This window comes from Anopheles cruzii, chromosome 2, assembly GCF_943734635.1.
Source record: "Anopheles cruzii chromosome 2, idAnoCruzAS_RS32_06, whole genome shotgun sequence".
In the NCBI taxonomy this organism is placed as follows: Eukaryota; Metazoa; Arthropoda; class Insecta; order Diptera; family Culicidae; genus Anopheles; species Anopheles cruzii.
Window position 1 is genome coordinate 35,881,620 of NC_069144.1, and position 27,998 is coordinate 35,909,617.

The 27,998-nt window shown below is 43.6% G+C and overlaps 2 protein-coding genes across 7 annotated transcripts; both read right to left on the minus strand.

The window, feature by feature from the left end:
• Nucleotides 1-34: 34 nt before the first annotated feature.
• LOC128275218 (ubiquitin-conjugating enzyme E2 W) lies at nucleotides 35-20,939 on the minus strand. 4 transcript variants are annotated; one of them, XM_053013642.1, is made up of 7 exons: nucleotides 16,567-16,706; nucleotides 2,493-2,915; nucleotides 2,236-2,327; nucleotides 2,060-2,162; nucleotides 1,912-1,997; nucleotides 1,696-1,841; nucleotides 35-1,619 (listed from the first exon to the last, which is right to left on the minus strand). In XM_053013642.1, the coding sequence occupies exons 2-7, from the start codon at nucleotides 2,622-2,624 to the stop codon at nucleotides 1,606-1,608; spliced, it is 573 nt and encodes a 190-aa protein (XP_052869602.1). In that variant the 5' UTR covers nucleotides 2,625-2,915; nucleotides 16,567-16,706; the 3' UTR covers nucleotides 35-1,605. The 4 variants fall into 4 exon arrangements, with proteins under 4 accessions (XP_052869602.1, XP_052869610.1, XP_052869619.1 ...); XM_053013650.1 differs by having other exon boundaries at nucleotides 16,580-16,698; XM_053013659.1 differs by having other exon boundaries at nucleotides 2,493-2,897; nucleotides 16,567-16,667.
• A 291-nt stretch (nucleotides 20,940-21,230) lies between these two features.
• LOC128278366 (D-aspartate oxidase) lies at nucleotides 21,231-26,354 on the minus strand. 3 transcript variants are annotated; one of them, XM_053017087.1, is made up of 5 exons: nucleotides 26,292-26,354; nucleotides 25,186-25,435; nucleotides 22,191-22,314; nucleotides 21,981-22,126; nucleotides 21,231-21,886 (listed from the first exon to the last, which is right to left on the minus strand). In XM_053017087.1, exons 2-5 carry the CDS (start codon nucleotides 25,371-25,373, stop codon nucleotides 21,340-21,342), a joined length of 1,005 nt encoding a protein of 334 aa, XP_052873047.1. In that variant the 5' UTR covers nucleotides 25,374-25,435; nucleotides 26,292-26,354; the 3' UTR covers nucleotides 21,231-21,339. The 3 variants fall into 3 exon arrangements, with proteins under 3 accessions (XP_052873047.1, XP_052873045.1, XP_052873046.1); XM_053017085.1 differs by having other exon boundaries at nucleotides 26,279-26,354; XM_053017086.1 differs by lacking the exon at nucleotides 26,292-26,354 and adding an exon at nucleotides 25,952-26,196.
• Between the last annotated feature and the right edge of the window lie 1,644 nt (nucleotides 26,355-27,998).

Genomic DNA, 27,998 nt, shown 5'->3' on the forward strand with positions numbered 1-27,998 from the left:
AGGCATGAATAAAACAACTTGTTAAATTGCAGCATTTATATTAACGCCTGGAAAATGTTTACACATCTTTCTAATTGTTTTGAAAGTAACCATTTTGCTGACTACAAAACCGGCATAGATGTTTTGGGGGGAACATTCTATAGTCGGCCTTAGGCGCGTGTGTCTCATTTTAAGTTTTCTTCGACTGCAAAACTCATCATGTCGTATATTTTGATTGCAGTTCAACAAACCCGACTTAAACTATTCGAATACAGACTATAATTTTTGTTCTTCGAATACTAACTAAGTAGTGCCTGGAGCAGTCGGCTGAAAAGTTGACTCGTCAACTGCTCGTGTTTCGTTTCTAACATAAATTGTTTGTTCGCACGCACTACCCCTTTCGCGAAAGGGTTTATTTTTGATGTTTTCCTTAGTTACTGTACCACTCGACCGAGAAAGCTTCACGCTTCTAGTTTTGCACCTCATTGCGTCCCCTCCCATCCCCCTTTTGTAAGTAGAATCTATAGAAGGAAAATATTCTGGGAATGTTGAAGAGTAATTTTGGTATCTGATGTACGCTTAACCGCTTTACATGGTATCAGTGGCCGCTATGAAGGGTCCACTAGAGTTTTAGGCAAACATTTCACCAAAATCGCACATGAACACATTACATTCTCCATTCTCTTAATCTAATCAACCGATTTTCTCCTCGCTAATCTCGACCGCCGATTCCCCCATCGGTGCAGTAATCGTACCTTTTTATTTTATTTCTTTTATTTTTGGTACGGTTCGTGAACGCAAATCGTGAGCGATTGAAAAGAAAGTTTCTTTTGTTGTTGTTACACATAAAACATTCTATTCTGCTGCTACGCCAATTTTAATGTCTTTCTTACAACGCTAGGCTTACGGTAAAAAATTAGTTCATTGACTGTTGGCGTCCATCGAGCAGAGTTGTTGTTGGACGGTCTACCGAACGTACGGAAGGAAAATATTAAAATAAATTAAGCACAAAATTTTGCGAGGAATTTTATGCTATCAATACTACAAGAATATGACTGACTACCTCACAGTGCGGCCGCCGCATTTTACTGTTTCTTGCCCACTGGCTTTCCTTATACTGGATCTGAGTTTTGATCAATAACAACCTGGTTTTCTTGCTTTTCTGCTGCAGCTTAAGATGACTTTCGTTGCCAGTTACCTTATTTTTTTTTTTGGGTTAACTTGTCCTATGAGAGTAAGCAAAGGTCACGGGGAAACGGATCTGTTTGATTGCGCATCTATTGTGAAGAAAATAAACAATACAATGACGCTGACGCTTTCTTCACAGCTAAATATTGCTCGTATGGTACAAGGATTCGTGTTTCCGCTCGTCAAGCGCACCACGCCCACGCTCGACGTCTGGTGTTCAGTTTGTGCCAGTTCTTGATTGTAACTGCTGGTGAACCGCGCCGAAAACTGCTACTAATTACAGCCGTGTGCTCGGTGGTTGCGCGATGGTGCGCCATAATTTCTTTGCGTTACTTTCTATGGTGGCTAACATGAGAAGCAGTCGCAATCGCATCAACAACGTCCGCAAGCACCGTTGTTCACCGTCCCGGTGTAGCAAATGCCTTCCTATTTTGCCCTCTACACGGAATCGTCTAAAGATCGAGAACGAGAATTGCAGAACAACATTTAATGCTTGGCATTCTTTTCAAAGTGCAGCCAGAACCTTACCATGGTACCACCATTTGGTTTTCTTGGGATTTTTATTGCAGGTTTTCACGTAGATGCCGTTGTCCGGCGGACGCCGCTTCTCTCGACAGCTACTCAACATCGACGATATACTAAGACAAACGGATTGTACTGACAACGCTGGTGACCTGCGCGAGAGATAAACGGTACAAATGGCCAACCTAAACGATGTTTCGAACGTCAATTAACGAAGCTTACCAATCATCTGTTAAGATGGACAGACAAATGTGTCCATTTGAATATACGTGCGGGTGGACGGGAATATTTGAGCCTATGAATGTCACCTACGAGAGGAAGCGAAGGCATTAGGTTGCGACACTGGTTGGTTTACATGCGAACAAATTACCTCCGGCGAGTCGAACGGATATTTGTTGTTAAATTTGAACAACAGTTGAAAGTGTTCACCTTCGTATAACGTCCCTTCCACACCGTCGATGTTTATGATCCACCTGAAACCGATGAGAGAACGAAACCTCTGCTCACTCTGCTCTCGTAACATATCCCCTTCCCTGCCCTACTTACTGCGTTAGATTTTGACTAACACTATCCTCATCCACGGACACGCCTGGCGGTGGTTCCTTGATTAAAGACATCAGTTCTTTTTGTAGGCGACGCTGCAGAAATGGAGTAGAAGAGGAGCAAAACTTCGGGGTCATATTTTGCTAATTTTTGCGAATCAAAAAGGCCAGGTCGGGTGTTTGGTAGGACGAAAAAAACATTTCGTTCGTTGCCTTAGAATCGCGGGGCATGTAGCCTACTTAGCGAATATCGAAACTTGCCTCCCAGCGACTGTTATCGAGCACAAGATTTTTATTCTCCTTCGTCGCCTCCTGTATGACGGCGGTATTGCTGGTGGATATCGATTCCGACTTGGAGGGTTTCTCCTTGTGCATCCGCAGTCGATTAAACATTTTGGCTTGGTCACTTGGTGTTGGTGTCACTCACGAATAACTAGGCCCACTCCCCGAGAACGGTGCCAAATGACGAGTAAATGGGTTTTTGGGCGGTTTCTGCTCTATTTGCGAGTTCTGGTGGAGCTAACGGTCATAATCGGGTACGAACGGCACCGATTGCCGCCCCGTAGGTGCTCCGAATACACTGACCGTCCGATTTTCGAATTGTCCTGTGGCGCATTGATCTAATGTTGTTTCTTAGCACACTACAACACCACTCGGCTCGGTAAACTTGTTTAACCAAAAGGTCTGAAAAACGTTGATTTTTTAGGAAATATTTAAAATTTAACTGAAATAATTAAACACATTAGGTTCCCACGTTTTGTCGATGAGCTAGGTTGGGATAGGAAACCTTTCTTGGCCTAAAACTCCACAGCGTAGCGGTTCTGTTATTGTGCACCAAGCGATGCTAATGCTCAATCGCAGAAGGAAAGCTAGACCAGTACTAAGCTAGAGAGGTAAATAGCCAAGAACCCCACACCGTCGAGAAACCACCGTCTGCGGCTGCCGTCTAGTGAATCACGTATTTCGCAAAACAGTTGCACCAGGGCGGCCGGCTCCGCGAACCGTGAACTACGCCGCCGTTTCGGCAACCGTATAAGACACGCCACAGCGAGAAAAAAAGGGAAAAGTGCAGCCGCAAGCGCATTTGCAAGCGGGGCGTACTGCTGGCTGCGCGCATGCCCTACACGGCGCGTGAATGCGAATTATGTGACCGACCGCCGAGGTTCAAGGAGGACCGAGAAGGGAGAGAGGACTTGCGGCCCGTGCGCATGGTCTCCTGCGGTGGTCCTACTACAACCGATCCCAGGGCCCCTGCTGCAACCCAAACATCTGCTGACAGGCAAAGTTCTTGAGGGGCTTGGTGTTAAATTTCAATGAACTTCATAAACTGAAGGTTGTGTTTTGCACTCGCTAGTTAAGGGCCGTACCGCTACGCAGTGCAGAGTGCTATCGATCACTGCTGGGTGCGGAGATCTCGCGAATCTGCAACCGACGCAGCGCCAACGTATTGCAACCTAGCAAGAGTGAAAAGAAGTGATGCGAACACGGGAGTTTAAAAGATTGCACCATTAAATTAAGACAGATAAAAACTATCTTTTAGATGCTCCCTTCTAACGTAAGACCTTTTCGTACTCCGGCGCACGATGGCTATCTACCGACAAAATCAAACGATTATGCTAATGTCACTACAAATTGGACCCCAATCAGCTCAACGATCGTGACCCACATGGGACATGGAAATGGGTTGTTTGTAGGACAAACGCAAGGCAGTATCGATCGCTAGTTCATTGTTGATTATAGTGCCACATGGAAAGCCATTTTGCGTAGTTTGGTCACAAAAGTTGTTAAAATTAATAAATCTATCTGTTGGACAAAATGTAAATCACTTGTAGAGTTTCGGAAGGTATGCGCAGGATCTCTGCACCAGGAGCAGCGGTACACAATTCAAGCATAATGCGCATGCTTGTGGACGGCTGATGCATATTCATTTGCGGTTTCGCCTTTTTCCGACTGTTCCAACGAAAGGTGCTTTAGCAAATAACCTCCGTAAAGTGATTTGCCCAGCGTTGTAAATCACGCGTTAACTCGCGTCTGCTAGGTACGATAATTAGATCCAACGAGCAGCCTTTCAGTGCCGCGGTCCGCCATCCGCCAGCTGACGGCGTTCGTTAGAGGTGGCCTTACGCATGAGATTGATTACACGAGCGAGGTTCCCAATAAACGAGCTTATGTGAGCCGAGTGGACCGTGCTAGAACGACAAAATGTCCACCAGAACTTTGATGAGTAAGTTCTTTTAATTGTCTGTGACACTGCATCCAATGTATGGCATCAACCGCGGATCATACGCGCACCGAACCTTAAATGGATCAAAGAATAGCTTGTTAGTTCCATTCCGCAAACAACTTGCCCGTTTACTCCGGTGATGTAAACCGTCCATGACTTTGTCTATGACGTCCGTCCCCGTTAGATAATCGTTATGACATCTTTGATCGCCTATTCTAACTATCAAGCCAGCCATGCCAAACACGTACGTAGCGCAACGACACACAGTCTAGACACATCAGCTTCCTTCCGACGGACGGCACAGCAAGTAGGATATCTGTTACCATAGCTCTAGAGATATGACGCTGCATGCGATTAGGTTCTGTTTTTTTTTCTTGCTCCCGCTCCAGCAGCTCCGAGGGTTGTACAAAACCGTCGACGTCTGCTGGAACAATGCCTTGTCGGTTCAAACGTTATTCACTTAACCCCGGTTGGTAGCCACATATATTTACGCGAACTCGTTCACCTAATTTATGAACGATTCGCAGCTGCACGCCAGCCTACATTCGACGACGCCGATCTACAATGTAGATCGGCGCGTTACACGCACTTCTTCGCAGTTGCAGTTCGTTGTTGCAACTGGGAACCATATACCATGTGCGCGCCGTGTTTCACCGTGGACGAAAACAGTCGCGTGTGGACCACGTGGAGGCATCGATCGACGGTTAGGAAAGTAACTGAAGCAATTGCACACCAAACTCGCGGTCGCGGTGATAAACTGTTCTCGGTCGTTTTGCGTTCCCGGAAGTGAATGTGTACGATTTGCAGGATAACGTTTGACAGAACAAACTGAACGGCAGCAATTTGCGTACGATGCGCACGAAGCTCAAAAGTAGTGAAACTCTACTATGGAAACTGGGAAAAATGTACCAACGAAAGATGCTTGATAGAAACAGAAATTCACAAAAATATAGCCAACTACATTAACTATCGGTTACTGCACGTTGCGGGCTTCATGCATGCAATAGTATTCCACTGTTCTACATTCTTTACTAATGTTTAAACGTTGTTATGTAAATGTTGTGCTTCACTAATGTTAGTTGAATTGTAATTTTAATAATATTATATTATTTTGGAGAAGAAAACGACGTTTTTCACGATAGATACCTTTAGTGATCGATATCTCGTGAAGCATCGATCGTACAGTTTCAAGTTTAGGCTCGTTTTAAAACTGATACCTTACACTAAAAAAAATGCTTTCATTGTTTTTTGTTCGTTCCATTCGTTTGTAAGTTACAGGATGTTAACAATGGAGGTCAACTAAGAGAATATTCGGTATATTTTACAGTTTTTGTCCGATAAAGGCGAAAATTCAAGCTAGACTGCTAAAATTGTGCATTGTGTTTATGGTGCCGATATTCTAAAAGCTAGTAATGTGCAATTTTCGTTTCGTTGACACGCTTCAGTTATTTTTGAAGCTAACAATTGACCAGAAACGACCAGAATCGGCCAACGGAAGAGGTGTTGTGTTCCATCAGGACAATGAAATGTCACAGACGTCTTTGGTGACTCGCCAGAAAGTCCGGGAGCCTGGTTGGGAAGTTTCAATGCATCCACCGTATAGTCCGGATCTTGAATCTAGCGATTGACACCTTTTTCTCGCATTACAAAATTGCCAAAGCGATGAAAAAATGAGATCAAAAAAGATTGTGGAAATGGATTGCTCAAGTTTTTCGCCAATTACCACTGAGTCTTTTACAATAGAGGCATTATACAGATATTTTTAAAAAGGTAACAAATTTTCCAACAAAATGGTGCATATTTGACGCAAATCAAACCATTGGAAACCTTTCAAATATAGTTTTGAAATTCACACAAAAAACGTCGATTTCTTTTCCCCCAACCTAATACATACTAAAGTGTACACCAAAGAATAATAAAAATCGTACAATTCTCCATTCACGCCCGTGAAACATTTTCTAATTTTCTAATAAAGCACGGAAGTGCGTATGTCAAAATATGATGTAATAAAATGCCTCTAATCCCCAGCGTCACATAATAACAACTTCACACCACAAACAATGTTAACCTCATTTTTTTTTGGGAACACAGTCCCGTTCTGATGAATGACATCACATCATAATTGCACACAAACTCTCGTGTGTTGAACATATTTTTCGACGAGAAAAATTCTTTGAGATAAAAACCTCCGTTGGAAATATGATGTAATATCGCCACTTCAACCAACCGACGCCCCGGGTGAACTGATAAACAAATGTCGACCTTGGCGGCGGCGATCGTTATTAATCCGTTTTATGATCGCTACTGCTGCGCAGGACAGAAAGAACCCGAAAAGGCAGTGGCACCCTTTTTTCGCCCGTACACCACGCAATCTCGTGACAAATCGATGTCGTAGAAACTTAACTCAAAATTCAGCTCTCCCCAAACATTGGCCAACATGTTGCGCCGCGTATTAGAATTTGATATTTTTATGTTACACATTCGTTCACCATTCGCACCACGCCTTGTTGGCGTCCGACGCGAGATGACCGATAGCTGGGGAATTATGGAACGATACGGTGTTCTTTGAAGAATCCTTGCTTCACGCATGTCGCTGGTGAAAATAGGCAAGGGACTTACAGGAATTGTTTTTTTCAGTGCTTTAATGCTCGCCGAAATGACGGACAACGTGTCACGAAGCTGCTGTCGCGTCAGGGACGAGAAAACAGATTAACAGCTGCGAGTAATAAATTTATTCGCAGGCACCATCCATAGCAAGCGCGCGTCACCAAGGTTTCACTACAAATGGTGTTGATTTGCTGTTCCTAACAACGTCTTTAACTTCTTTCTATCTGGGGGATGTTAAACTTTTTGATTTATTTTTTACCTTTTCTAGTTAAAACACAAATCTGAATTGAAAACTTTGGCTGATTAATTCGTTAGCCCAGAACGTATTTTGTAAACATTAAAATTTAATACTTCAAACAAGGAGAAGGAACGCCGTTGTAGAAGATAAAAACAGAAGGAAAGACCCAACACACACGGTGATAACCAGAGTCAAACGCAACAGCTTGGCTTTCGACGGCACGGCACCGACGAGCAAATTGTGGCCGCTTCGAGGGCAGAATGTTCGTTTGCATAACATCCGCGAACGACAAACATGAATGCTGCGATCAACAAAAATGTCAACAATCGAGCGGCGGCGGCGTACTGCTGCAAACGCCATTAGGCGAGCCGATGATTCGCGGTTTTATGAACTCAGTGAATACACAAGCCGTATCGTCTACTTCATAAAATTAGACACTTACTGGCCGTCGTACTAGAAACCGACGGAGCGTCGCCCCACGCCGTCGCCGCCGATCATGCACGACAACGATGAACGCGGAAACCGTTCCTTGTCTCAAGGAACGAATCATCAGCTTCGGCCGGCTTTGGGCGTTTGATCCGCATGTATGCTTTCGTGATCGGTGGGACGGCGGCGGTCGACAATGTCGTGAGCAAACGTGAAAGCGCCAAAGAGGCTACAGAGTCTCGACAAAAAATTGGCATCTTGACATTTGTTTTGGCGTCGTAGCCTGCAATCTGCGTTTCTTTATCAATGGAAGTCCCTGCAATGGAAGAGCGCGAGCGCATAATCGATTGGCTGGCACAATGGCTCCGCGGAAAGTCCTGACCTGCCTCAAGGTTGCCGTGGTTGCAAGTCGTAATAGACTTTTTCATCAGCGCAAGTGGTATGAACAGACTTCAAATTTTTACCATCAATTTGTACTTGGCTTAAGGTACATTGAACCCAACTTTGATTTTCTATGGAAGTGAAACAATAACCAAAGATACTGTTCCACTAACAAGCTTGATACACAATCAGTTCACAAGATAGCAACAACGAGTAAGATCAAGACGAAGACTATGGGTGTTGTTTATTTCGGGTTCAGCACACCAAGAACATCGTTGTTGGTGCGGTAAGATAAGAATGATAAGATTATTTGAGGCGTATGACATGCCAAATACATTCAAAGTAACAGTACGTTTGACATATTGTTCAATAGCGTACTGCGAGCTTTCTTCGAGTGATTAACCTAACGAATGATCTACCTACATTTGCATCGGCCATAAGTAAATTATTAAATTAATTTAATAAGTGATTTATTAAAGATCACAAGTTCCGGACGTTTGATCACAGGCTCAACGAGAGACAATTACATTTAGCGAGACGAGGAAATACGAAATTATACATTTCGTATAAAATTTAAGTGTTTTGACCATCTTCGAGGTATTCCTGTCGTTGCCGAAGCACAGCAAAGCGGTAGGAATTAAAATGCAATAAGCCCAGGCAGTATCCGTCGGTTGCGATGGCGGGACAGGAAGCGATTCTGAAATAATTTGAACAATTTTGATCGTTCATATCTCGACTGGTGGAGCACAGGTTCGCAGGTTCTTAACAATAAAACCGAATCGAGGAAACGCTACTCCTGCGCTAACGCTGCCCGATGCCGCTCTGCCTCTCAATTGCTTCGCTCATCAATTAATTCGCGATCGTGGGTACTGTTCCGTGAATTTAGTTGTCCCGTGCCGCGTACGTTCTTCCCGTCGGGGGGAGAGGTCCAATTGCTGATGAAATATTGCAGTTCGATTGCCAGAATTCGCCCGCGCAAGAAAGTACGGGTCGAATATCCTGGGAGGGCCACACGGTGGAGTGAGTAGCATCTTGCAATTAGACCAAATTGAATATTCAATATCGCTGAACCGAAAGTGAACCACAAACCCCAAACCTGTCGCCGTGGCCGTGAGGAGCATTAATCAAGCAAAAATCAAGTGTTCCGTGCAATGGGGCCCCCGTCATCGTCGGCAATGTTGAAACTAATGTTTAACGCATTCATTGAACTCGTAACCTTCACTTTGCCCAGAGCGCAGCGCGATGGTGATTGAAGCTTTCACATTCGTTGTATGTGTATATTTCCATTTGCTCGCCGAACCGAAAATAGAAGGAAGCAACCAGCCCAGCCTAGAATAAGTGGTTCTAAGGAGTAGTTAATAAGCGATCCGTTTGATTTTTAAATTAGTAATCCAGAATTTAGTTCAGTTTGCGCACCTCCCAAACAGGAACCGAATATATTTTAAAAGGGCCCCAATCATTGCACCGGTGTTTTGAGACTGATTTTTTTCTACTATCCGTCTGAAGACGATTAGTACTAGGCTGTGTATAAAATTTTGCGGGTCGATACCAGAGGGCGCTGCTACGGGCCTAATTTTTTTTACTATATTGGTACACTCTTCATATGAACGTATGTGAAGTTTCATTTCAATCGGCCACTTTTTTTTTTTTTACAAGCCATTTAGTAACGACAGTATTTTTGTCACGTCACAGTATTTTTTACAGCTGCTATGACGTCATCATTTGATGAAAAACGCTTTCCGCGCACGATTTTTTTAGGTCTGAAACCAGATGGAAGTCACTAGGGGCCAAATCTGGTGAATAGGGTGGATACCCAAACAATTCAAACATTATTTCGTGGATTTTTGCCATTTTCAATATGCTCTTGTGACACGGTGCATTGCCCTGATGAAAGACGATGTTTTTCTTCTGCAAACTGGGCCGTTTTCCACAAATTTTCACTTTCAGTAGGTCTTAAATGTTACAAAAATAATCAAAATTTATTGTTTTATCCATTTGCAAGTAATCCGCTAGCAAAATTCCATTCGCATCCCACAAAACTGATGCTAACATCTTTTTAGTCAATTTCTGGATGAACTCGTTTCGGAACTGAAGAAAAAGATTCACACAACTCCTTAACCTCTTGTTTTGATTCAGGATCATGGTAATAGACCTAAGCCTCATCCACAGTGATGATTCAATGCACAAAATCCACTTTATCCTATCGAAAATAATCTAAATGTTGCCGAGAAAGATGCATTCGAATGCGTTTTTGTTCCATATTTAGCAAATGCGGCACCCATGTTGCAAACAGCTTTCTGAAACCCAATACTTCAGTCAAAATATTGGTTATACTGCTCAATGAGTTGGCTAGGTCTTGTACTTAATTTCTATCAGTGATTGGACGATTTTTGAAAACAATATCCTGTATTGTTTTCCGATTTCAGGTGTTGTGTCTGTTTTTTGATGTTTTTGACATGGATCGTCTTAAAGGCTACTACGATCATGTTTAAGCTCAGAATCCCCTCTTTGAACCACCTAATTAAAGGCGAAGAGTCCTTATACACTTTTAACATTCGTTCATAAATCTCGTTTGCGTTTGAACCTTTCAAAAATAAAAATTAAATCACTGCACGGTATCTGATCCATTCTAAAACATACTGTGAGACGTCGTTACTAAATGGCTTGTAAAAAAAAAAAAAGTGGCCGATTGAAATGAAACTTCACATACGTTCATATGAAGAGTGTACCAATATCACAAAAAAATTAGACCCGTAGCAGCGCCCTCTGGTATCGACCCGCAAAACTTTATAAACACCCTAGTAACTAGTTTTTGCACTGTGTCAGCAGAAGAATATCTTTCCGATACTTCACTACATATCACCACCGAAAAATCTCAAACCAGAAATGCTAGAAAACTGGACACGACCACTCACGACACATATGGATATGGAACGAGACACAAGTGGAAACATTGATTTGCTATTATGTCTAGTTGATCCCCACCATCCCGTAGATGTAGAGCTCAATTCAACATTGAAAATCCTGGCAGCCGGTTTCATGGTTCAACCACATCATAACAGGTACATCACCAAATCGTGCGGAGATGCCACCATAGTCTATCGAACTTTTACGAGAAAAACGATTTAAAAGTATGAAACAAAACGAAAATAATACGTTGCAATCTTACTATGAAACTTATAATCGGTCCACATGAACCAAAAACGGAGGATCATCTGCACGAAGTTCCAAAAGCATACATTCTTTCTTCCTTCTGCGAAAATAAAACTTGTGGCGCATAACAGATATCCGACGCCTCAAACGCAATCGAGGAAGACGATTCTTCAACACGATCGTACCGATAGAGCAGATTTGGTTCCTTGGCGGGGCCAGTTGGAACGACGGACATGGAAGACATTAATGCATTTGAGGGCCGTCCATAATCCCGCACTTGCCGCCGCGTTGGCGTTAACGCCTGTGGTAGGCCTGGTGGTGGTGGCGGTGGTTTGACGCGATCCTATTGCGATCGTAATTATTTTCTTTGTTCCGCCGGTGTCCGCCGAAAGAAGAACCGGCGTGTTCAGCAAGAAACGCCACAAGAAATGGCCTATATGAAAGGCGATGCGAGTGCATCGCAAAGGAAGCTTCCCACAGAGAGGCTATAAACACGCTCATTTATCAACCAGCCCGGCCCTGCCGGTCATCAACGTTACACTTTTTAACGGCTCCCCGGATGCATCTTGTGACAGTAAAAGTTTCGCTTTTCGAACCGTTTCGACGCAATTGGCGCAGGATCGAAATTGGTGGTCAAAGAGTGCACGGAACGGAACTGCAGTCCACGGCCACGGGTGAGGTTGTTTTCCCGATGACAACCTACTTTGAAGAGGGGGCCCACTAGTGCTTCGTTAGTAGCCGATGGTCGTTGGCGATCGCTCTCGAACACGGTGGTCGGACTCTACTGCCAATTTGCCAGTAGTTTAAACCGTTAGGGCGGACGGGCCGCCACTTGAACGGTCCTCCCTGGAGGGTCCTCTCTTTCGTATTAATCGCACGTAATCATCAGCCACTCGATCTCGTCGGTAACCATTCAGCAAGTGTTTGTGTGCTTGGTGGGCAAACCATAAGGGTGTAGAGCTGACTCTCTGTGGCCAGCACTTGAGGCATTGCTTCGAAACCGCGCCCCAAGCCGTCGCTCATCTTTCTGAACGCCGAACGGTCGGGTGGAATCCATAAATTACGCTCCATTAAATTCGTTGCCGCTTGGTGTTGGTTCTCAGCTCAAAGACCCAGAGTCTAGGCCAGCGCCTCTTCAATAGACGAAGGAGCGAAGGCCTGATAGGCCGAATCAGATCAAAAGAAATGCAATTTTTGCAACGTACGGAACTTGCTGACAAAGTTTAGTAACTGACTCTCTACGGTGGGGTTAATTTCTATCTTTTAAAGTTGATTTATTTTATTTTTTTCCGTCAAAGAAAAAGGTTGAGAATCACCGAGCTTAGCGGCGGTCCCGAGCGGTTGCCACCACCGCGCGGGACCACGGGATAAAATCTTCAACCGCCCATCCCGATTTAGTTCATGCCATGCAAAAGATGCGCTCTTTCGATAGCGAGACGCGAGACGCGAATGGGCGTTGATTGCAGTTTGCTGTCGCTTCCTTCGGTGCTGCCATTTTACGGGGGATTTCTGGTGCCGTAAGTGAGTAAGACCGACACGCCAGACACGCCAGACACACGCCAGAATACGCCGCTTATGTTGTGCGTTCGGAGGAGCGTAAAGATGAAATGACTAATAAAATAAAACACCAGACGATGGACCCGGGCGATGGTGCGTCGGTTGATGTTTTTGGAGTGCGCCGAACCCGATGGTCGGCTGTAGATCATGGAAGAGACAACGGCATGTCTGGCGTGGAACCTCCGCATGGCATTTAAATAATCCCGCGTTTTCTACTTCCTTATAATCTGTACTCTTTTAATAGGATTTTTTAGAATAATAAAATAAAGACGACTTGAAGTATTGCGAACCTGTCAGGGGCCAACCTGTCAAAGGGGGAACATACCACTAATAAAACCGCATGGTTTCTAAAAACACTTCTCGCCATAGGAAACGGAAAACCCCCTACGCTAAACTAATAACACCAGTACGTTAATTGCAACCCCGGCTTCGGAGAGGTCGCGTAAACGACGACCCCCTAAAATGGTTGTTGTCAATCCTCTGCGGTTTTCAGTACATCAACTTCAAGCCCTCGGTCTCGTCGGACACTAAGAAAATAAAAATAGACAAGTTACTAGCAAGAAACGACGGAACACGCCCCGAGAGAGAGACCTAAACCCCAGTGATTAGCCTACGATCACCGACGGATTTCCGTGTTCGGAAATTTGAAAACGCACAGCTGCTGCTGCGTGTACAATTTGTGCAAAAAAACCAACAACTCTTGAACCGTCACAGCCTTCCGTTCCGTAACTTTTGTGCGGTGACGAAAACGATGATCGTGCGCACCGGTTACGACGGTTTTCGCCGTTTTCCACTAGAAGCACAGTGGGAAGCACGCCCCAGCACCAGCACGCCACGCCGGTTGCGAAAACGGTTGAAATTCGATCGACTAATTAGTTGCTAGACCACTTTTCGCGCACCGCAAGAATGTGCTGAAACTCACAAAATCTGCTCGATCGCTCGACAAAAAGGCGGTGATTTTTCACGCACGGCACGCCGGCCCGACGGCATTGGCCTCGCACGGCTGTTTGGGGCACGTTCACTCGAAAATACACCACACCAAGTTTTCCATTCCTCGGTAATGGACACGCGGGCGCGGTCTATTTGTACCGGCCACTCTCGAGAACTCGTCCACAGTACACTCGTCCTCCTCAGTTAGCTTAAGACAGCTACTGCTCTGCTTGAGGGTTGACTACCGACACGCATCCCCTTCGACACCGTAGGGCTCTCTCTCCCGGGGCCTGAAGTCTTCTGCATCCTGGAGCTGACAGACGGATTCCCGTTCCCGGATGTGTTTGGTAAACAAGTCGTGCGAGTGATGATCGAACGTTTTCTGCCGCCAGTTGGCAGGCGGCTTAGCCGCAGCTAATTCACGCCATTCGAAGCTCTTGGTCTGGGAAATTCAAAGGGAAAATTGAACAGCGCACAGCAAAGGGGAGGATCGTTGCCAATATACGTGTGTCTGGCGTCGTTTACTCACTTCCTTAAAGTCGCAGCTGGCGTCGCATCGCAGACAATGCGAAAAGGGCATCGCGCCATCAAACGGTCGAGAAGTGACGCGACACAAAAGCCCTGCTCAAGGTACGCAGCCCGAACAGAGCGAACCTACGCAAGATGAAGCACATTGCAGCAAGCGGCCAGTGCATCGCAGAAAAGACACAGTCACCGAAGGCCTTAACCCACAAATGAAATCGATCAGACATGAATAATATGAGGAGCATGTCACAGCACTTCCTTCGGACGTTCTTCGAAAAAGGGTGGTCCCAACTCAACACAGCCTGTACTCAGCTTGTCCTTCGTCGTCTTAAAGAACGGCGATTAAGTCTGGTTTTTGATCTTCATTCGATTCACGAAAACGAAACCAGCCGTCGAAATGTTAGCAAATTACAATTATCGATCAATGTGACTGTGAATTGTAATAAAACTTTGTGCACGAATGCCCTTAGGGTCAAAAGCGCATAAGAAAGGATAAGGGTAAAAAAAGGAAAACAAATCAACAGCGAGCAACAATGCACATTCAACAAGGTTGAATACGGTCGCTGTGAGAAGAAAGGCTGACCATCAACCGTCGCACTAATGGCCACCCAAGGGGGCATCAGGGAAAGTTCAAAGCTGATTGCTTTAATTTCCGTACATAATATTAATAACTAATTAATATTACCGTAAGTAAACTTTTCAGTAAACTCCAGCATTCTGAACGCCTTCCAACGTAACTTTATGCAGCGTTTCTGTAAAGTTCTGCAACAATGGTAAACATTATCGCAATCGCCCTTCTTATCTCGCTCGCCAGTTGAACGGCCGGGGGCAGACGATTGTGCGCTGCGCACAATGCAATGGCCGCACCAAGGAATCTTATTTCACACCTCCAGGAACACGTGAAACACAAACCAACATCTCCAAAATCGTTAGCGACTTCCCTACTTGTAAGGGAGCACTGCTAAGCTGCTGGGGAAATGAAAATTATCACCACTTCAACTCGTGTGGGTCGTTGCAGGATGTAGTGCATGCATTGCCTCACCTAACGAGAGGTCAGATAAGTGCTCTAATTTTGTACAAAAACAAACAACTCTCTTCAAACGCGAACCGCGCGCGCACCAGATGCCGATGCCGCTACGATGAAGGCCGCTACTTCGCTACTTCTTTGTGAAGTACTGCGTCGTCGGGTGAGAATAATGCCTTCAGGTTCGGGTTGGTGCCCGTGTTTGGTGCGAGCTGTATTCTTTTTTTCTTTAGCTTTTTCACAACCGCTGTCCAGAGTGGCCCGCAGGATGCTGGGATACCCCAACGGTGGTCTCCCGATGTGCACCACACTGGGCATAGGGCTAAAATGCATTAGAGTTGGTCCTTTGTGTAACCCAGCGACACCACAAGGCCAGCAGCTGCCGGAACCCTGCGGGACCAGAAGAAAGAAAAACAATCTTCGTTGCAAAGCTGGAGAAACGTGTAAGCTAGGTCTTTCCGCTAGCTTGTTTGGACAGTGCCGATGCAACACCGATGCAACTGACAACCAGGGTGAGGGTGCTGACAGAAAACAGTTGGTGCGAACGCCATGAAATGGTACGAGTTCTTGGGCCATTTTCAGGTTATTGAACATTAAACACATTTATCATACTTTTTATCTTTTACGAAACAGTGAGTCATTCATGCTCGCAATATGAAGCTCGCTCGTCTTGAGAGAATCTTCAACTCGATTCAAATGCCAATACATTCTACAAAAACCAATCCTTAACCGCAACAAAACCATTCAAACCATCTGTCTGCTTGCGTCTTATTTACTATATTTTGTGTTGAATTAATTTAAAAAAAAAATAGTCGAATCACTGTAGCCGATCAAAAGCGACGGTAAAGTCGGGCCAAAGTTATGACTTGGATTGAAGTAGAAATATAAAATCGTAACCGCAAATAGCAGGCCCGCAAGCGCGAAAGGGTATCCCATTTAAATGTTTTCTTTAGTCGGGATCGGATCGAATTTCGGTTCGGTCGTGATTCGGGTTTTAACTGCGTCTGCTGACAACCCGCGCTTGACCAGCGGTCCCAGAGTGATGATACTTCTTGATGTAGGCGCGAGTGAAGCAAAGAGAGTTTTCATCGGTTTTCCATTCCGGGGTAGTCTCTCTTCGGTATGTTGGCTGTGATGCGAGAAACGATTCGGCGGCACTCAAAATACTTAAACCACAGAACCACAGCGAGACCACTGAACGTGACCGAATCGAAGAATCTCACAGCATCCGGAAATACCAAACGGTTTTGCGGTGTCTTTTAGCACAAACCTTCCCTACACACGTTTTTGTTCCCCCTTTCGTTGGTGGGATGCAGTGTTCCGTTCCCGATTGCAACCGCCTTCACTTTCACGACACAGTAAACGGCCGATTGGCACGAAGAGAGAGGCCCGTCACGAACCGCGGATCCCGACCGACTGCGTTGCGATCCGCGAACCGATCGTCAGGCGACCCGTCCATGCGTTCAGGCAATGGCCCGTTGCCGTAATATCGAGCGGGCGTATGGGCCGCGAGCGTTGTTTTCACCGACACTGAGAAATGAGAAGTGAGCAGGTCGATCCGCGAAAATAAAACATACAACGCGTGGTGAGCTCAAACATTATGTATGTAGAGAGAGAGAGTAAGAGAGAACGAGCGCACATACGCGAGAGTGAGGATACTTCTAACTATTTAGTGGAAGGATTGGTTTTATGCGACCACCGACCATGACCATGGCTATTCGCCGGACATCAGATAAAACGGTACGCTACTGATACGCTGCACAATGGACGGTGTCGCAGCCTCTTCCAAGATAACATGGCCTTAAATACAAAAAGTATTATTTGGGTTTTTTCCTGCAAAATGGTTTCAACATACAATAGAAATGGTTATTTAAAGAAAAATTGTCTTTTAAGTTATTGCTGAACATAATATCATCCCTTTACGCAACGGGTTTGAAATTTCCTATCGTGGTTTTGTACTATAGTTTTAGAGGTATTTATAATTTGAGGTCGATTTGATATAAATTTGAGCCGATTGCAAAGGAATAGCACATTCCCTCCACAACAATGAAACATACTGCTTCATTTCAATCAGGCGTTAAATATGTTGTAATTTAAAAGCAATTAGTTGTGCGATGAATTATTCCGCGAACGGCTGCATAAGTGAGAAGTGGCATTTTGTTAGTAAATTAAGTGAAACATATCGCTATTAATTTCCGCCTTTGTGAAGCAATCACCCACAGGGCAAGTTGGTAGCGTCAACCGGGAGTTTCAAACAATTGAGGCGCAAAATTAGCTTCAGGATGAGCAGAATGTTCATAAGTTATACATTGTCTCACTGCTCACTTAAACTGTTGCATTCGTGAAACATTGATAAACAAATATGTTTGAAGCTACCGTGAATTGAGTTTTAGCGATCTGGAGCAATTTGTTGAAAAAACTTAAATAATACAGCCATACGGACAGCGTTAAGATCTGTAGAGGAAAGAAACTGCTGGCTAAAGGAGATAGAGAGAAATTCTGCACACAAGGCCAAGGAAGAGTGCACCATACGACACGCGAACATTCTTCGACCATTCTTTACTTGTACCAGCTCGCTATATGCCTCACTAATCGATGCACTTTAAATGGTTCGTCCGATGGATTATAATTGATGATCCCACAAGCCAGGAAAAATGGATCTTCCTTTACTAGCGTTGTGCTCAGACGAACGCAGCTGAAATGTCCATATCCGCAGGAGTTGAGTCCATCATTAATCTCGTCTTTACCTTAGTGTTTGTGGTATGCACCAGATGGTCGGCAGAAGCCATTTGTTACAAACAGTGCACAAAGGTGAATGAATTAGCGTCGCGCATCTAGATTTCATAAGTCATTTTCTTCTTTCTATAGCATAAACTGGTGAAGTGAAAGAAAAGACAATTCATATCAATTACATGCAATAGTAAATGAATGAGCGATTTGAAGCTGTGAAAAGGTATCTATTTGGCTATTTATGTGAACAACGGTGAATGTTTTGCTTTGTTGTTCCATCTCGTCGATGCTGGTACTCGGCTCAGCGTGTTACGAGAAAATGTAAATATACGGTTGCTGGGCGGTCTGTCCGTTCCGTCGATCGTCTTTCGCTTCCGGACACGCCTGCCACTCTAGAAGCAACTTTTGGTGTGATTTGGACTTCTGTAGTGTTTACGAAAAAAATTGACCTCATCGACTGCCACTTCGACCAACGTAAATATCTGACGGATTTCGGATCTCATCGGATCGGATCAAAAGAACAGCTACGCAGACCGCCGGTGGGTGACCGGTACGAACCGGCAGAGCATTAAGGTTTGACCTGGGAAACGCACCGTATCGTGATTCGTAATGACTCACGGTTTATGTTTATCGATGCTGCCGAACTCAGCCTTCGTCAGTTCTTTGCAACTTACTAGGTTGTTCATTATATTCGGAGCCTCGATAACAAGGAGCGCAGCTAGGAGTCTAATTTTTTTTTGTTGGATTGGTACACTCTTCAAATGAACGTATGTGAAGTTTCATTTCAATCGGTCATTTACTTTTTTTTTAAAGAGCCATTTAGTATCGACATGTCACAGCATTTTTTACAATGGAAAAAATCAAGTGTCATGCAGTGATTCAAATTTTATTTTTGAGAGGTTTAGAAGCAAAGGAAAATTATGAACGAATATTGAACGTGTATAAGGACTCTTCACCTTTAATTAGGTGGTTAAAAGAGGGGTTTCTGAGTTTAAATGCGGTCGTAGTAGCCTTTAAGACGATCCATGTCAAAAACGTCAAAAAACCGACATAACATTGGAAATCGTAAAACAACACAGGATATCGTTTTCGAAAATCGTCCAATCACTGATAGAAATTAAGTATAAGACCTAGCCTACTCATTGAGCAGTATAACCAATATTTTGACTGGAGTTTTGGGTTCCTGAAAGCTGTTTGCAAAATGGCTGCCGCATTCGCTAAAAAGCCATTCGAATGCATCTTTCTTGACAACATTAAAAGCGTTTTCGATAGGATAAAGTGGATTTTGTGCATTGAATCATCACTAGGAATGAGACTTAGGTCTATCACCATGATTCTGAATCAAAACAAGAAGTTAAGGAATGGAATGAACCTTTTTCTTCAGTTCCGAAACGAGTTCGTCCAGAAATTGACTAAGAAGATGTTAGCATCAGTTTTTTGGGATGTGAATGGAATTTTGCTAGCGGATTACTTGCAAATTGATAAAACAATAAATTTTGATTACTTCTGTAACATTTTAGAGCAACTGAACGCGAAAATTCGTGAAAAAAGACCCGCTTTGCAGAAGAAAAACAACCTCTTTTATCAGAGCAACGCACCCTGTCAGAAGAGCATTTCGAAAATGGCAAAAATCCATGAATTAAAGTTCGAATTGTTGGAGTATTCACCGTATTCACCAGATTTGGCCCCTAGCGACTTCCATCTGTTTTCAGACCTAAAAAAATCGTTCGCGGAAAGTGTTTTTCATCAAATGATGATGTCATAAGTGCTGTAAAAAAATACTGTGACATGTCGATACTAAATGGCTCTTTAAAAAAAAGTAAATGACCGATTGAAATGAAACTTCACATACGTTCATTTGAAGAGTGTACCAATCCAACAAAAAAAAATTAGACTCCTAGCTGCGCTCCTTGTTATCGAGGCTCCGAATATAATGAACAACCTAGTACATCTAGGGTTTCCGACGAGTAATGTTTGGAAATCGAAGTGGCGCGGTTTATCAAATCTAATTTTAATTATTTATCGATTGGCGCTTAGTGAAATCGTTGACAGAAAAGGGGAAACATATTTTGAGTGCTATGGAATTTGTTGCCTACATCCGGAGATGGACCACGAATACAAATATCAGACGGAAGCTCCCTTTTGATTTATAAGAAAATTAAAGATCGAACATCAAATCGTTTGGTTCTCGATGTGGACAGTGACTTGTTTAAGAGGGACCAGACCAGAACAGTTCAGTCGGATAGTTTAATTAAAGGAAAACATCAAAACACGTAATTTTTCCATAACCGGCAGTATACTAACTCCTAAACAGGTGTTAGATTAAAGGTTGGTCACTGAACAAAATAGCTAAACCCAACGATGCCCTAACAGATGGTATGATGGTATGACGTATTCGTCTATCGATCCTGGCAGAGGTCCAATAAAGTGGGTGAGAAAAGTTCAGCCTGACCTTGAGCTCAGACCCAGCTGTAGCCTCAGTGTCGAAGATAACCCACGAGAAAGATAACGATTTTACTAAGTTACGAGTGTGTTTGGACTAAAGCAAATCAGCCTGAGCTCCGTAATCTAGCGACATGCTGTTCTAGGTGAAACCTTCGACAACACGGATCCCTGAGCGGCTCTTTCAATGCACATGGTAATGTGTCACACTGCAACGATTTGTATCTTCTTCATTCAACTTCCTCCGTGACTTAGTGTCATTACATTAGAGCGGGTAAAGTAGAATTCTCTGGCTCAAATTATCGACAACAAACAGCACATTCGACTCACCTCCGACGGACTCATTGCCGTCTTTTTGAAGCTGTCACTTTTGCTCATAGAATTAAGGCTACAATTTCAACCACTGTTGCACCTGCTCCAAGGGAACAAACCAATGCACAACAACGTTGCACAATTGTGAGCTGCAAAATCTGCCGAAGAATGTTTATTGAATGCACAACAACTTAACTTTTTCGACTGCAAGAAAACAAGAAAAAAACAAACCACACGCCAACCGAGCTGTCATTTATCGTCGACTGACAGCTCCGAAGAGGTCAAATTTTTCGGAGATAAACAAAGCAGCGTTTCGTCGATTTCCGTCGGTCGATGAATTCGAATTCGCCAGCTTTCGTCGGAAAAGATTCAAAACATTTCGGTTGGTGAAAAGGTAAGTTTCAAACTTGAAGAAAGATTTATAGCAGCTTTTTCTATATATCAGCCCAATCAGATGGGTTTCTTTAGACTTGATTTTTATTGTATATAAGTTTTCTAGTAATAATGTTTGGTAATGTTTGCTAATGTTTTTCTGTTATTATTTCGTCGGCATTGCTTCTCACAATTTACTGTTGCTTTTTAAGGCAGCTTTAACAAGTTGCACTGCATACTTTGCGGTTCCTGGTGCCGTTGTGACGCCATACCCACCGTGTCCATAGTTGTGCACGATGCGCAAAGTCCCGTTTGGAGTAGACAATAGCTCAATCTCAACGCGAACTGGATCACGGTGCGGTCTCAACCCAACGGCCTGCCGGATAACGGGTGCATTCTTTAGGCTGGGTAGCAAGGATTCACAACGTTCCCGGATGGACGCAGTGTCGTGGCGACAGATTTCGGTGTTATAGCTATCGAAATTACGGCACCCTCCCAAAGTAACTCCGTCGAAGCCTGGGATAACATACGTATCGAAGTCCGCATAGAAAGCTGTCTTTACCCAGTTGGCACGCACTTTCGTTACTTGTCCTCTTATAGGAACCAATTTATGATCGTTGCACAAACGTTTGGCTCCTAAACCGGAACAGTTCACAATCACATCGCATTTGCCGCGTAGCTCCTCGAAACTGAGTAAACTAACCGTTTCAATCCGTCCACCGTTGTCCAGAAACCTGTCAAGAAATCGGAATGTGGTATCTATACATGCCTTTTGATCGCTTTGGATTATGTTATAACATCGTTTAGTCAATCAATCCAACGACTTACCGTTCAGTAGCCCACGGTTGGAAAAGGCGGCACTCAGTTAGAATGGTGGTGAAGAATGAGCCATATTTCCATTCGCCCGGACACAGCCGCAACTCTTGCTCAGTAGCCGCCCGGTAAACTGGCACAACCTTTTCTATAAAGTGATTCTGCGGAGGGAAACAATTAGCTCACAGCAGCTTGCCATACTTCGTCCGATAATAACTAGCTTACCCTCACAATGGCAGGATCACGACTGGAGAAAATATAGCCCGACATCTGACATACACCAGCCCGGAAGGAGTGTTCCGTCTTGCGAAGTTCGTCCCAATAGCTGTAGGCGTCTGAAATCCATTTCCTGAGAAGGCGTATAAATCAATTATAAGGCGGAAACATATTTTGAATTACGGTAATTTCAAAGGGCGACAACTTTTCGTGTCGGTTACATTAGACCTGCGAGACATAATTTTCTGCATGCAAAAGGGTGATTCGGGAAAGGACATTAAATATTCTCTTACATTTGTGAAGTCCATAATTCGAGGCAGAATGACAATGCATAATTGTTTTGAGGTACTTCCTGTTCTGTTTTTTTCTGCTTTTCGTTTTGTAATATTTTTGTAAATTCATAAGCATACATAAAACTACAGAAGATAAAAGTACGGCATCATACAAAGTCATGAACGTTTGATGCATTTCCTTTGTTGGAGGAGCTCTAATTCTGTGACCTAGTCCAAAATGTATACGCACGACAACTATATTTTAGCCTCTCTGAGGTTCTTGTTTTCTATATCACCAACACACTCAAAACAATTTGCCACGGCAGCCGTTGTCCTAGTCTACCTTTCCTTGAATAGTGGTTTTTGAGACAGTACAGCTCAAATTACCGTCCCTAAGTTACCTTTGCGTGACTGGTAAACATTAGGAAGAAGTTAGTCACCATCCACCGACCGTTGTATGTCCGTGTATCCGAGTTCTTTAATTGAACTTCAAGGAAGTAGACGAAACTCTTTAACAATCGACAACCGCGATAAGGATAAAAAAAACATTTTCACAATTTTGGTTGAAAATAAAACGCACAAAACCTTAATGATCCCCAAGTGCCACCTAATATCAGCGCCGAAGGTGTCTAATCGAGCGCGAAAAATGCCTTAATGTTTTGAAGTGAGGAAAAAAAACTCCGACCATTCAAAATGATGAAAAATCGATAAAGAGCGAAAGATGGCCTAGTTCGCTAACATTTTATTAGAGGCCGACCTGCCTCCGTTACCTATTTTGTGCAAGTCAATGGTTTCCCTAGTAAGGCTTCTTCGATACATGCAACAACGGGCAACGGTTACTCCACAGAGAGTTCGTCCCCATTTGGTTGGGGCAGGCCTCACGGCTGGCGAAATGGCACTCAGTTTGACCGAGGATGCCGTGATTCGTCCTTCTCGGTTGTTCAGTTGCCTGGGGTCAGCGTGCCGTACATGCCATGTGGCAGTGAGCCGACTGCAAACCGCAGCTAAACATTGGTCATAACAGCAAGTAGAAAGAGTTAGAGGGTTGCGGAAAAGTAGTCACAAAAGCTGCTGGAAAAGAGCTGCATTGCCGATAGTTTGTACCTGTCGGCCTCCTGTTTTTTTCGTTACGCCGATTTATAAGAACAAAAAAATATTTGATATTAGACATACACGTGCAGCACCCCTTCTTCAGCATAGTGCAGGCGCTGTGATAAATTATGGATATAATCCTCACACAAAATGATAGCAACAACACCGGCAGATAACATTTCCAGCTGATATTCCATAATTTCTATTGATACACTAATGAACTAAGGTTCATTTGGTAAAACCTCATTGTTTGCACGATTGATTTTGATTAGTGTCCTATGAGCGAGGTAAGAGCATGTTTGTGGCCTAATTTTATTGCGGTCAACCGTCGAAAATCGATTGCTGGTGATGCAAACTCCATGATACAACATGCCGTGAATCATGGTGTGAAGTCCGAAACGATTTACGAGAGCAAATGGGAAGGTAAATACCTCATCATATTTTGTAGTTTTAGAAATGGCCATCTAAAGCCAAAAGTGGAAGTTTGCCACTATCATTCTAAAATGTATTAGCATAAGGGTCGCATTCCGCCGATTGTGGCTACGGGTAATGGATCATCATTTCCCAGTTCAATTTTTTTTTTATTGTAAGTTTTACGGTATACGAATATGATTTTGATACGCTAAACCCGAAAAGCGAGCAACGCTTGTATGCACTCCTCTTCTTAAAATAGAACTGTGTGGCTATTAAAAAACGATTTAGAATAGAATGTGTTGTGTTTCGACCGTGAACTATTCTAGTGCTTACCGCAGGCAAGGGAATAAAAGCATAGGGAAGGAAAACCACTAAGCAAAGGTAAGCTAAAACAACGCCAAAGCTGTAAGTTACGTAATGTCAGAAAGGATGTAGCAAAATAAAGGCGAAAAAAAACAATGCGGCCTGCACGGGAATCCATTGGCTGGACTCCAGGACCCGGCCCCGTCTAGGGCCTTAGGTGAACACAAAGCGAAAGCAGATCGCGGCCAGCGGAATCCTATCGATCGTGACCGCCCATCCGTCAGTGGTAGGTTCCAATCCGATGGCCCGGTGCAAAGCTTCCGACAGGTGTCTAATGGAGCGAATCACTGCGCACGTACTCTGACACCAACCCACCCACCTATCGGGCTTCGTCGTGGGTGATAATGGCAAAAACCATAGCAAAGTAGGTGTCATGAAAAGTTCGTAACGCTTACATTATTTTCTAAATTAGGCCATATTTTTTCAATTCAATTACATTTTGAATAATTGGCTTTTCACAAGCAGGAAGAAATTCCGTTTGTTTCTGCACCAGACGGCGATGTTCCTATCACGTAAACGTCACGTATCGCGTAAATGGGTTCTGTTTATTCGCGCGCTGTTAGAAAACGGCAGTGCACATTTTCATATTAGAACATTCTTTAAAATATAAAAAAGATCAAAGAAAAGAAAAATAAAGATAAAACTCATAAAGCTACAATATAAGGTTCCTAAGCAGAACCAATAGTTCGACATAACTAATTAATTAATTGGGAAACTATAATAACAAGATCAATATAAGATACAATGTGCATAGTTCAAGTACTACTACATTGATTATAGAAATACTTCATCATACCAACCCCTTTTCTGCGCTACTACTAATGTCTTTTTCCATGAATCCAGTAACTCCCACTTCACCTTACCTGGTTATTTCCTCTGTACAGCCGGAAAAGCTGGTTCCGGGTCGAAAAAGACCGGCTGCCACATCACTACACGTGTCCTTCTCGAACCGATCCGCCAAGATGGTAACATTTGCGTTCCGCAACTCACGCTGTAGCTCCAGTGCGGTCGTTAACCCAACGACTCCAGCGCCAACGACACATACATTCATTTTCGTCGATTTTTATCGTACTCCGTTCCAACCAGGTATGATTGTTCGTGGTTTCAGGATTGCTGGGTAAAAAAAAATATAACTCCCTTCAAAAATGAACTAACTGAACAGAGTTTCAGTGTACCGTTTAGATTTTCCTTTTAACCAATATTCCTTATTCGTTTCTTATTCGTTCTCACTCTCAAATTATATGTGCCTCAGTTGTAAAGTTTAATGATTATTGCCCGAAAGTCATATAGATCTTAAAGGGATCGTCCACAAATCAAGGATACGCCCCATGGATACTTCAATTGGTATATTTCGTTGAACAAATCAAACTACCTCAAGAAGCTTAAGCCAAATGACACTACCGGAATGTGACGATTTTTGTGCTCCAACAACTCAAATCAAATCACAAGATGAAAAAAGAACTTCAATCAATTATAGCACAAGCCAAAAACATCCTTTCCCGAGCACATTATAGAGTTTAAAAATAATCCTATCCGGGTTATGCGTCACCCATACGATTTACAGCCACGCGTGCCGTTGAAGTCAACCAGCTGGTGGTTGATTCGCGCCCCTTGTGAGTGTCGTCGTACCTTCGTGAGAACTTTTTACTTTGACGCGTCGAATGTTGCGTAACCACCGGCAAACCTTGTTTGTCGTCTTACTAGCCATTTAGCCACCTTGCTCATCGCTAGCTCTTCGTACCGTCATGTGTTTTTCCTATGACTGAATCTCTTTTTATCAGCTGAGAAGAGAAGGAAGCATTTTTTCCAATGGTTTCGAGCGTATGTTTCGTGGCGCTACTGAGGGAAATTGTTGCGACGAAGGAATAGTTGCATCGACCGACCCAAACTCGCCGATGTCTGATGGAAGTTTAATCGATGAACAGTATTTTGGCGATTTTCCGAATGAGTTTATACCTAGAAAATTAACCTTTAAAACCAGTCACTGAACGACGAATTGAGACCAACGACAAGCACGTTCACTACTAGCGGGCCACTGCCGAACACTGATTACAATGCGCAACTGTAGCTACGAGAGAGACTTTATATTGTTATCATCTCCGCTGACCCTCCACTTTTCGCTGGTCTGGTCTGATTGGGTGCATCATCGGACTGGACTGGATGATGCGGTAGCTGTAAACATTGCCGCTAGACACACGCGCAAAAACTCCACAGGATCCCTTACGGTCTCAACCAAAACAAAAAAGGACACATTAATAAGATGTTGCTCACACCCTTCTTATGCCTAAGGAGGTAGTACTAACGCAACAAGCTAAATTCTGTAGGTTAATCAAAGGTAGCATTTATTTTCATTGGCCAAATTTGGCCAAATTTAATAAAAAAAATGTTTCCTTCTCATTTGGTATGTTAGCGAATCTCTCTCATTGATGAGTGATTCAATCAGGTTGAACTCACATCAAACACGCGATCCAACTTTTTACTCAATGGTACTAAAATTAGAAAAAGAGATACATACGGTCACATTGGGTCGAATATAAGGCCTTCGGGTGCAAAATCTGTGTCATCTTCGAAGCAGGCTAGGCAAGGTTGATCATAACGCTTCGCGTACTACTTCTATCAAGTGGCACCATTCTGTCGCCGGAAATGACGGATATTGACAAAACGGCCATATACGACCCAACGAAAACGTTGTTAACGGTGCACGAACGGCACACGCAATGCAATCGTGGCAGTAACAACGACCATCCCCCCCCAATCGTACAGCGTGATTGATTTACCACCCTCCCGGGGTTGTGTTCCCGACGAATCTAGTGTTTATTGAAATGCATGAACAATGGTGAATAAGTAGCCGGCTCGTTTGGCTTCGTTATTGGCTATTTTGATTCGACATTTGACTGAAACTGCCACTTTCGAGCTTGCCAAATAGGAAAAATCTAGCAATTTGAGAAAATGAAACATTTGATGGTAAATGATTTCTTATCATTCACATGTACTTTCTCTCTGTCTGTTCTGTAACGATGTCTGTCAAATTTCATGAAATCTTAAATGGTTTGAGAAAAGTTGCAGTTTATGCTATTAATGTCCACGGTCCAACGCTAACTAGGCGGGAGTCTTACGAGAATTGACGAAAAATCGCCCATAAAGAGTGGCAAAGGAAAATATTCGCCTAACGTTTTTCACGCAACGTTCAGCTTATATGTGTGTTTTTATATTTAGAAAATCGTGATAAACAAATTCTCTCCTCGCTCGTCACAGCTGGCGTCACAAGACGAAGCACTCACGTAAGCGGATTTACGTTGACGAAACGGAACATAGTTGACGAAAAAACGGACGTCCATTCATGACCATTGACACAACGATCGAGTGTTGCATTGCTCAAGCGAACACATTTGATGAAACATTTACAGTGGCCGAATTTGAAACGGTTCACAGACTATAAAATTTCTACGTTTCACGGATGCAATACTTACCAGAATGTTTTCTTGTCGGGGAAAAGTCGGGAGAAGAAGGAAACTAGCAACGAAATGCATACAGGGCAGAGAGCTATATAGACTATTTAAGTTGCAGAATTTCATTTTTCTGTTGTGAAACAATATCACACACACTCTTCTCGCATTTTATTTTCGGTATGAGCATCTCATCAACCAATATGACCGGCCAATTTCAAAGTCACTTC

Bases quoted from the DNA above. Each gene is read 5' to 3' on its own strand.
- LOC128275218 (XM_053013642.1), bottom strand. From the start codon at position 2,624: ATGTTTAATCGACTGCGGATGCACAAGGAGAAACCCTCCAAGTCGGAA. The intron at 2,328-2,492 runs GCAAGTTTCGAT...CCATTTCTGCAG, and splicing joins TCGATAACAGTCGCTGGGAG to CGTCGCCTACAAAAAGAACT. The intron at 1,842-1,911 runs GTAAGCTTCGTT...TCTCTCGCGCAG, and splicing joins TCCATCTTAACAGATGATTG to GTCACCAGCGTTGTCAGTAC.
- LOC128278366 (XM_053017087.1), bottom strand. From the start codon at position 25,373: ATGAATGTATGTGTCGTTGGCGCTGGAGTCGTTGGGTTAACGACCGCA. The intron at 22,127-22,190 runs GTAAGCTAGTTA...TTCCCTCCGCAG, and splicing joins GTGATCCTGCCATTGTGAGG to AATCACTTTATAGAAAAGGT. The intron at 21,887-21,980 runs GTAAGTCGTTGG...ATTTCTTGACAG, and splicing joins CAACCGTGGGCTACTGAACG to GTTTCTGGACAACGGTGGAC.